The sequence below is a fragment of the Gymnoscopelus microlampas genome (genome assembly GCF_963454915.1).
Source record: "Gymnoscopelus microlampas genome assembly, chromosome: 15".
Lineage (NCBI taxonomy): Eukaryota > Metazoa > Chordata > Actinopteri > Myctophiformes > Myctophidae > Gymnoscopelus > Gymnoscopelus microlampas.
Window position 1 is genome coordinate 20,890,903 of NC_139952.1, and position 11,428 is coordinate 20,902,330.

The 11,428-nt window shown below is 42.2% G+C and overlaps 1 protein-coding gene across 1 annotated transcript; it reads right to left on the reverse strand.

Moving 5' to 3' along the window:
• On the reverse strand, positions 1-1,215 carry LOC311061431 (homeobox protein Hox-A13a; the record flags this gene model as incomplete). The annotated part of the gene is made up of 2 exons (XM_084080078.1): positions 492-1,215; positions 1-248 (listed from the first exon to the last, which is right to left on the reverse strand). The coding sequence occupies exons 1-2, from the start codon at positions 1,150-1,152 to the stop codon at positions 1-3; spliced, it is 909 nt and encodes a 302-aa protein (XP_083936204.1). The 5' UTR covers positions 1,153-1,215.
• Between the last annotated feature and the right edge of the window lie 10,213 nt (positions 1,216-11,428).

Sequence of the window (11,428 nt, forward strand, 5' to 3'; positions counted from 1 at the left end):
CTAGCTGATCGTTTTCACTTTCTGGACAACTTTCTTCTCCTTTACGCGTCTGTTTTGAAACCATATTGTGACCTGTCTCTCGGACAGGTTGGTTTGAGCCGATATCCTCCTCCGTTTGTCCTTCGTGATAAATTTATTGGCGGCGTACTCGCGCTCAAGTTCCTTCAGTTGCACCTTGGTGTATGGCACGCGCTTCTTTCTTCCACGTCGGTATGAACCCGCGTCCCCTCCGACGTGAGACACCGCGTCTGAATGGGTAAACGACAAGACAAAGAGTTAGGATAAAAAAGAATTAGAAAAAAACACATTTCTAAAAACTACCCCTAAATAATTTAGCATAACTAATAACCGCAGGTCTACCCATTTACTGAATAGGTCATTTTTTAATCCTTTTTTTTTTAACAAAAAATACTCAATTTACATTTGCTTGCAGGCTATATTATTTGTGGTTACAACAAGGTAAAAGCTTGGATTGTGATTATGTAGCCTACCTGGTATCGAGGTCTTCCACATGTGGCTCGGCTGGGGCTGCTCCTTGGCGCAATAGACTTGGCTGTTCCATCCATTTGTGGTGAGAGTCCACGGTTGATAGCTTTCCATGGGCAGCAGTGGCTCGTGTCTGGCCTCCGCTGGCCCACTGATAGTTGGCACCACGGGCACGTCCAGGTAACTGGGCACAGGCTGGTAGGGGCCTGAGGGGTAGGTCGGATAGAAGGCGAATTCCTTTGCCCGAGAGGTGAAATCGTCACCCGAGGCGGACGTGTCCATGTATTTCTCTCCGTACGCGGAGGGGGGCTGCGTTCCGCATGACTTTATGCTGCTGTGATGCGACATTCTGCACGGGTAATAGCCACTACCAAAGTATCCATACGGTAGAGACGCACTTGACGAGCTCTGGGCGGCCGAGCAGGGGCTGCACTGCTTCACCGGCTCGCCCATGCCAGAGGTGGGCACGTCGCTAGACGAGTACGCGGTGCTCGGTGCCAAGGAGGCAGGGTGCGCCATCAGATTCCTGCACTGGTTCGCCGCAAAGTTGCCACCAGCGAAACCCTCCATGTTCTTGCTCACTTCATCGGAACCGCCGCCGTTGTCGTAGAGGAACATCACCGACGGGTCGACCCAGCGAGGACGGAGGAGCAGTGACGTTGTCATAGCACGACATCCAACATTGAGGCTTCTGGCTCTTTTTTAAAAAGCCCAGAGACTGAAAAAAGGAGATACTGATTCCGAGAGAGTAAGCGACTCTGACGCGCACGGGAGCACCAAAGCTCGCGTCCTCATTGGACAAGGCTTTACCACGTGACAGGGCTATGCAAAGAGGACGATAAACATCTCCCACAGCAGATAATTAAATGTAGAAAAATGCGGCGTAGTAAGGTGAACATACCTATCAAGGCAATTAGTTTTCCTTATGCATGTCAAATGAGACGACGCTGCATACATTTGAGGAAAAAATACGTAATTAAACATTAACATATCTATAAGATCATAATAGTGCAATTTCACAGGACTGAATGTTGGACTATTCATTTGAGATAGTCATTGAAATGCATACAATAACCTACAATTCACCAAAATGGTCGACTCTGTTAACCACAAATCAAAATATGGGCATTGCTTGAGGGCACTGTCTGTTGCAGTGACAAATTGACAATGCCTTTAGTTTTTATATAAGCTAGCTATGCCTGTACATATTCTTCTCCATGTCCATGATATGTTCACACATTCCCCAAAGCATAAATGTAAATGTTGAGCTTGCACAAACAATAGATAGGCCTACATTAAACTAAATATAACCATGCTTTCTCGATACAAAATGCATATTTTTAGTCATGTCTGCGCGGACCAGATCTACTACAGACTATGAAATAATCCACTGTATACAGTGTCATATAAAATGGAAAGCTTACGCATGTCTTGTAGTTGTCCTTATAAGCAGGGACATGTTGTAACAAAGTAAACATTCGTAGTAAAGGGCCTACTCTTTCACCTGGCAGGCTATAACGTTTACGTGGAGGGGTAAAAAAATAGTGAATTCGGATATAACGTCACGGTTTAGTGAATATTCCAGACGCTCAACTTCCGACATGTTTACAATATGTAAAGACAGAAAACAGCCCTTAGCTTGGCACTGCGTGCAGTTTTTTTTTTTTTTTTTTACATACGAGGTAGTCGCGGCTAGAGGCCAAGGTCAAGTTGAAAGTTGCTGTCTCGCCATCAAGCCTGTTGGGCTATTCAGTCTTTGAAGAGACCGTCTGAGTGCTTGAAAAGGACGGAAGAGGGGTGAGAATTCCTGCTTTGGAAGACATTAAATTTTACAGGCATTTTGTTTTCTCCTATACGTTGTATTCTCTCAAACCATGCTAACCTTGCACTTGGGTGGTGCACACTTTTGTGTTGCCTCGGCGTTGAAAATATAACCGGAATGTTTTTTTTTGCATTTGCAGGCTTTTAGAGGAGGTTTGGCGAATACGTGTGAAAATGATGTGATCTGTGAAGAGAAGGAGCGGGATAGACGCGTCGTTGTGTGGCTGTCTGGTGCGTGTTGGTGTTTACGACCAGTGGCTCTGTGACCGCACTGTGTTGAAGAAAACGGGACTGGTAGCCTAGATCTTTGACTGGGTTTGTGATCAACCGTGTCAAAATGCAACATGAGATTGGCCTTGCTCAGTATCTTTTCACAGATTTGTGGTGCTACAGAGGGTTGAACTTTGACGGGACCAGTAGGAGATACTCCGATGCAATGCGTAAAAGGCCAACTCAGTTATTTTCCTATCTAGCAATAATAACTATGCATTTGCGTAACTAAATAAATGCACCACTCACCACCTATTGCCGTTATAATGACACAAATATTCACAAAATATATGTAAAATATAATAAATCAGTTTAAATTCGCACTTTTAAGCTGCATGAACAAATACGCACTGATCAATGATAAACTCTTAGAGTAGGCCTATATTCATTTAGGCCTATGTTAATTTAGCTCCAGCTATATTGCTGACAGGTGGTATTTGATCATGTATATTCTCAACACACTCTCACTCAACCACTTCAGGCGTTACAGCCGTATAGTTCACGTGCTAGCTAGCTAGGGCTTTAGCACATTTTTAGCATTTGGTGCTGCAGAGACAGCAGGGGGGAATCACCAACATTATTTATATATTATATATACATATATGTGTACAAAAGACGATTGAGAGCAGCCTATATTATATGAAAACACAACAGTTATAGCAATATTCAATCTGTTGACTTGAAAATGGCCAGTGCAGGGCTGCTATATAGGTTTTTGTCTCTGCTAGGTCTCTGCTCTGCTGCTTGATACTGACTAAAATGATAAAACGAGGGAATGAGTTCCACGCAGCCATAAATCAATTATACGCATATTACTTCAAGTCATTGTTTAATCCCCCAAACAACCGACTAACATCTAAAATCTGAATAAGTAAAAGTTTAGGCCTATTAAGTTAGTGCTACGATTGCATACAACTTTCAAAACATTTCATCATAGTTTTATTTTCATCAATAGCCTACCCTATAACAATGTAAGCACTGATTGAAGCCCGTGATCGTTACCTGTTGTGACCATTTCACCATTGCACACATAGCAAGTTGTTTTGATATAATTAGCACATTACCATAAGTGAAATAAAACTGCATGTAGCTTATCATTTTATATTTCCAAGAATTGTATTTGCCATCTTCAGATTATATCAATTGTGCTTAGTGCTTCAGGTAGCCTATGACGTTTGCGATATAAATGAATTGCATTTAGCCTCAAGTGCTTGTTTAGCTCCTCATTTTAACATTAGGCGAAAAGAATAACCTGAAGAATGTGCTATGATTCTGATTCTGATGATTGGCTATATCAGTGACACCAGAATTGATCATAATATGATTCATGATAGACGGATGGATGGGCCAACAGGCCTCGCGCTCTATTGTTGAATAGAGCCGTGGTTCTGTCACACAGACAGACCGACGAGTCATTTTGACTTTGTTCTGTCCAAAACACATTTCTTTCCCCCCCACATATAAGTGCACATCTTTCAATCACAACACACGAGAGAGCCGTCATGCATGTGGTGTGTTGTGAGCCCAGCGGTCAGGCCAGACACTGTAGGACGGCTGAGACGACAAGAGCAGCAGACCACCACAGACCACCGCTGAGCGTCAAAACAATGGCCAGACATTCTGTAGTCATTACCCGGCACTGACGGACGTTCGAATTACGTGGCGAAACGCTTTCAGGAACAATTTCATCCCCCCAGCTTGAACATAACGACACAACGCATAAAAGGGGCATTCAGAAACTCGAGGAAAGCTGTATAAAGTTATGCTTTGCAATAACTTTGTAGGCTATACTTAATAGCGTTAGTTGTGATGTATAATGTGCTGCCATAAGATCTTACGAACTGCAGAACGGGGTCCATATAAATTTCAATCCGCTCGCCGACGTGCTGTTTTAGGGAGATAAAGTAGATGGCTGTCAAACTAGTTGCCAAAGCTATAACAGCCAATATGTTTCTGCGGTCAGGGCGGTCAAACTTAACATTTCCATGTTCTCTAGCTCAAATGTATAAAGGGCGGCATAACTACACAAAGCTCAAACTCAATTCAGTCTTTTTCTCGATGCACATTCGAAGCCACTTGTAGGCCCCGAGAGCAGGCGGACATTTACAATCACAAGGTGAACTTGATGTGTGCATATATGACCAGTATTATAGCCTAGTTTCTTTGTAGAAGTCGGTCTGGTTCTGAAGTATAGCTCTTAAATATTGCGTTAATGGCGTGCTAAACTATGGAAGGCTAAGCAGCACGTGCAAGCATTTATTGGCACAAAGGAATAACCGTTATAGGTCTACAGTTAATTTCAATGAAATTTCAGCCGCCGCCCATTCCCACATCTTTGTGTTAAGCTATTGGATCAATTGGCGGCAAAATAGACTCACAGGGATGGATGTATGTGAGTGGGAGCTATAGTCATCGTAATTTCATACAGTTTACCTATTAGGACGTATATGTGTATAGACCTAACGACTTTTGGAATAATAAGGCAGTGATCAGATCTTTTTGAGCCACATGTCCGCAAACAAATGTGGAAAAAACATTTTCCATCATACCGTTGATTAGGCCCACTTGTGAGCTTAATCAGAGCGCAGGATCCCCGTCAAAGCACAAATAATTGCATCCTCTGTCGAACCATTTAAATTGTCTCTACGTAATATGCGGGCTATAGGTAATTATTATTATTATTATTATTATTATTATTATTATTACTATTATTCACCAAGAGAGCTAGAATCACAGAAATCACAGATTTTCTTCCCAAGCGTGTCGACACTTTGCTTGCATCGAATATGATTATTTCAAATAGCCTACTTTGGGTTAGGCCTAAATTGTTTAATATTGCATTATGGTGACATGGGCTATTAGGCCACTTGTGCCTAGCGTCTCCAATTCGTTATGAAAACGTCCTATACCTAAAAATGGGCTGAATAAAAAGCAAAACAAAGACCGCGATACACGTTCTTTTTTCTTTTAAATAGGCTTCTGCACATACAGAAAAGTTCCCCTTTCATGTTCTCGATTCACCACCAGTTAGTTTCTTGTTTGCCTACACGTTTAATGAAATACAGTGAACATTTATTTGATTTCGCTCGCATTCAATTTTAAATTCAAGGTTTGATCGATTTTTTACTTCCTTTTTTCATGTAGCCCATTACCCCTCAGTCAATTTTAACTTTATTTATAAATTATGCTAACACAGAATGTTTAGTTAATGACTAAATCGTTCTTTATTTTGCATTTTTCATGCTCATGCCAAAATAATAATTATGAAAAAATAAATACAAAAAAATGATAAAACACCTTTCTTCTTGAATAACCACAGTGTATTCTGATGATCGTATTGTCAGTAATACAAGTAGCGTAGCCCATTACAATTTAAGAAAGGGTAGCCTGATTTTGTGAAAATATAATGCATTTGGGCCTCGCTCGCCAATTTACGCAGACTGAAACGTTGTATTTTCTCTTATTAAACGAGAAAAGACAACGTTGGAGGAAAGTGAATGTGAAAATCACGATGCTATTGACAGGCATAGGATACTGTAAACACACACACAGCGTTGAGAAAAAAGTTCAACACATTTGCCCTATATGTCCACTATCGTGTCCACCCATCACATCTAGGCTCATCAGAAGATCACCACTTAAGCCAACAATTTGGTGTGTAGTGCAAAAGCCGTGAAGTAGCTAGTTTTAGTATGGCGGGTAGAAATGTCAATATTTACTTCTGGACAGTGAATTGGCCTTGGTAATGTGGTCCAACAGCGGTCTAAATAGTGTGGTGGATCACAAGATACGACAGTCAAACTCTGCCCTATTGGGACATAGTTGAACAGACAGAATGCCAAGGGGCATGTGCACTAAGAGAGAGACAATTATCGGATTAAGTTAAAGAATAACGGAATGCAGAATAAGCGAAAGAGCACAGTCCATCTCGAAAAAGCATGGCAACGAGACGAAATCGTAAATATCAGCCTCACTTCCAGATAAAGAAGAAGCGGAGCTGAAGACAACTAAAAATACAAACTGTAGAGACGTTAGATCTTCCTTGTGCGCTCGCCTATATATCTAGCGTTGCTTTGCTACTGTTGGATTGGTGGTAAACCATACCCCATGATGTGTGCACTTTAATAGGGTAATATAGCCCTGATCTCAGTAGCCTTCTAAGCCGTTCGTGTTATAGTATACCGGGATTGTGGGATATTGCAGAATGGTGCTGCAAATGGCGATAAAACGGGGCAGATTTCCATCTATATAGTCACCTGGCATTCTCAAGACATATGCCGTGGTCCCAAGGTCAACGACTTAACGTTCTGGTAGCGTCATCCCGTTTCAAGGCCAAGTTGAACCTGAGGAGACGGGAGGGGCAGTATATAATGAAGGCTAATTTCTCTTCCTCCAGCGCATAATCGTGTCCACTCCAAATCAATCCAAGTCAGAACACATACTGGAATAAATCCAAAGCATGGTTCTAGCTCCTGATTGTTTTCTTTTTGTTTTCTTTTTTCCTCCCGCTAACCAAATATTCTCATAGCCCACTGCAAGGACAGGGGATTGGATTACATGCGTACTGCGCAGACTCCATGGTCAAGTTCAAGTTGGACTCGCTAGTAAAACTGAGGGGGCGCATTCTGCAATGTCTGCCGTGGGGGGCGCTCCCTTCTTTGATCTCCGCCATAGAGACACCAGAGCGAAGCCCACCACAAACACATTGAAGTCCACTTTTCGGCACTTCTTATGCCAAACAGGGCACAGCTTTGTGACAACAACACCGAGCATTTAACCTTCTGGTGGGTGTAGTGCATTTTATGAACAACCATTAGTGATGCACTTGTATTAGCAAACATCACCTTAAAGAAGAAAAGCCAAGCAAGCTTTCCAATCCCATCCGGTGTCCTTCACTATCTAAAATACACACCATATAAGTGACACTACTGTAAACGAACAAGGTCATTTCTGGATTGCGCAAAAAGCCATTGTAAGCGCTATCTCTCGACAGATCACAAGATACTGTTGGCCACGACCCATTGCATAACCCCTGCATAGTGTCAACATGCTGCCATCAACACAATCTGTCAGACGCTCTTCGGTGGCCTTCCACTAACATCCCCATACTTATATTGAAATGATTATTTGAATTATTATGAGGGGGGGGAGACAAATTGAAGTGAAATTAAATTAATTGGAAAATTGGTCGTTCCGCTAGCTATAGCCCACACCCTGGTCAACACTAGTTACTGATACAAAAACATGGCCTTTTTATATAGCATAGCATCCTCCTTCTCATATATATGTATGTAGTTGAAGTAGTAGCCAAGTAGTAGCCAATTCCATTGAATAGTTGCTTCTTATTGTTGAATTATCAGACTTATATGTGTTTATTTGACGAGTTGAGTGCGTTACATGCAACAAGAAGGCTATACACATAGATCTCCATAGAGTCGGTAAGTATAGCACACATTGACAAGATACATGAAAATATCCTTATTTATTTTGCTTAATAAATCAGAAATCATATTAGACTACATAGGCCACTGTATGGCTATAGCAAAATCCTCAGCATTTGTTAACCCTATAGTGTAACAAATTACCAAGGTAAGGGTCCATACTCTAACCAAATATGCATTTTCTAGCATTAGGTTTTAACTCCAGAAGAAGTCAAATGAACAAACCAACGTCACCAAATCGGACAGATGCCATTTCATTCTGTCAGCATTTAGGCTGTTAGTCTGATTCTATCTGGCCAACCACAATTCCATTCGGTTGTGGTCGTTGAGTCTCCAGCAATAATAACCCTCATGCATTGCAATGGCCTCTTATCTCAGACCCTAGTCCACAATGGTAACACAATGTCGGGTGTTCTGTACACAAACTAAACATATACAGTGTATGGAATGACTTACTTTAGGCACAACATACACGTCATTAGATGGAAATGATTGACAAGAATGTGGCTGATTCATGCAACTGGTGGTTGAATTAAGCCGTATGTCAATGCCAATACGGTTACAGCCTGTAACTTACAGCCATTGCTGACTCAGATTATATATATATATAGGCCTATCATATAAAGTCCAGGGGAAGGAAATAAAGAAAATAGATACTACTATATTACGTCCATCAAATTCCTCATTCCATGAGGGTACTACTATCTATTACTAGCCTATATGTCCATCAAATAAACTCCATGAGAGTAATTGGCAGTATATACAGTATAGAGATAGATATGATTGATAGATACATGGACAAAGAAGAAAGAAGGACATGCTAAGAGACAAAGACATGGGTTTTTAGGAGAGAGAGAGAGAGAGAGAGAGAGAGAGAGAGAGAGAGAGAGAGAGAGAGAGAGAGAAAGAAAGAGAGAGAGAGAGAGAAAGAGACCGAGAAACAGAGTCAGAGACCGAGAGAGAGAGAGACAGTAAGAGACAGACAGAGAGACAGAGAGACAGAGAGAGAGAGAGAGAGAGAGAGAGAGAGAGAGAGAGAGAGAGAGAGAGAGAGAGAGAGAGAGAGAGAGAGAGAGAGAGAGAGAGAGAGAGAGAGAGAGAGAGACAGTAAGAGACAGAGAAACAGAGAGACGGAGAGAGACAGAGTCAGAGACCAAGAGAGAGAGAGAGAGAGAGAGAGAGAGAGAGAGAGAGAGGAGGGGTAAACTTTTCCCCACACCGGAGAAAGCGCGAAGGAATTTCACTCACTTCTGTGCTTGCTCAGCTGGGGGAGGGGGTCTGGGGGAGGGGGTCTGCGGTGGCTGGGGCGTCTTTCCTCTTTCCAACAGGCGAGGGCGCACAAGGACAGCAGTGAGAATATCGAGGCTCCGCAGCTGACAGACGGAGACGGTCCCCATGCGTCACGCTCCTCTTTCTACAAGCACGTGACGTCACCCTCCTCCCTGGCATCCTCATGTGCGAGCAGAACCTGCAGGCATAAGAGTTCATATAAAATAAGACACATTTTCCTCTTGATGGTGATGATGATGATGTTGTACCTGCAAGCATGTGTTTATATGGATGATAGTAGGCCTATGCATGCACTACAAACTGAAATGGTCTGCTGAAGAGCATTGGGGGGGGGGGGGGGGGGGGACCAAATTGTCAAATGCTATAAGAAAGAGGCACACATTGTGAAAATAGCCAATCTACAAGCTATACTATTTTCACAATATCTATCTGTTGAGGCATCTAAATCGAAAGCCTCAACTGCTATACATTCCAAGTGCTTGTCAGGGTGCTTCAAATTATTATTTTGGGGGGGACTGAAAAGGTTGAGAACCACTGGGTTTTATATATGCATGAAATTGAATGAGCTACAAAGCTACTGATGATGACCGCATAATCCACATTGGCCGGGGATCCATCCAAACCATCAAATGCTAAGCCTACACAGATCAAAGTGACACACTTGTTCTTAAAATTCACATTGTGCTTCTGTTATGGAAAAAAACAACAGACAACTGCGCGTGCACCCTAAGCACTGAAAATGAGTAACGTTAGTAGTCTAATATCAAGTTCAAACCCAGGGTTAAAAGCCTTTTTCATTTATTGCTGGTTAGTGACTTTTTACTGCACGAGAGCATATCCTACATCAAAGAGATCTTCGAAAACGGCCCCCACCCTGAAAGCATGCAAAGAACCGTCTATCACTGTGCGTAATGTCAGGACGCTGGCGTCAGTGGCGTGCCAATTGGAATAATGTCAAGATTCGTGTGCGTGTTTGAACGCGCGCACGCGCGTTAGCTTTTGGGTCATATTTCGATTCCAAACTAAACAACAATTAATGTAACAGCAGAACAAACCCTGATTTATTATACAGTCAATCAGTTTTTTTTTACCGTCCCTATTTTGAGCATGTCATAAGCAAATATGGTCAAAATGTCATAACTTGGGGGGGGGGGGGGGGCTGAATAACACATCTAAAAGATCGCACGGAGTTACGAGTTCAGCTAGATCAGCTACTTTCAGTATTCGTCATATGACGAAGTATATAGGGAAGTGGTCAAAGTCCTGTTGTCTTGTGGTCCTTGTTGCTCTTCTAGACTCATGTCAAATGGTCTGTTATCTTAACTCTGACCACACGATTTGACCTTAGAGTGCTTTGTTTGACACCACTTTAGGAGAGAGAGAATTATGGGAGGAGCAGAGCAGGACGGGGTCTCTGCTAAAATGAACAACGGTGCATGCGAAAAAAAGCAATGTGCCCTACACATGCTTTCTTCTCTTTATGTAATCAATGTCCACTCAAAAGAGAACATACAATAGGCTACAATCATTGTAGTGCCTTTTATATCGCCAACATTGCCACTCTGCAAAAGGTATACAAAGTGGGTGGCTGGCTCGATGTATCTAAGCTATCATCAGATAAACAAATTATGTTTTTTTTTTATTTATATATGCTACACCAGACTTTCCCTATAAATAAATAACAAACTATTGCTGAACATGTAGGCCCTATGTATTTCACAATGCGACGAAAAATGTATAGCGTATGAAAACATGGAGAGATTAGACCACGTGTTACAATATGAACTACTATAGCCCACTATTGTTATATGTGCACACACATTGACATCCTCTATAGACCAGACAGTGGTCGTGGAGCCAACATAATGCTCTGCTCCATCCATGCATGTGTGTGTTATGTACTCATGTGTCTTGTTTTCCTATATCAGCCACCCCTTCATCTCTATAGCCACTGTGATTGCTCCTTCTGTTTATCCACATCCAATCAATGCGTGTCGTCATCGGGGGGTACCATCATGACGACTACACTATTAAGAATGACAGCTAGAGAGAGAGAGAGAGAGAAAGAGAGAGAGAGAGAGAGACAGACAGACAGGGCAAACGGTGATCCCTCCCAGAGC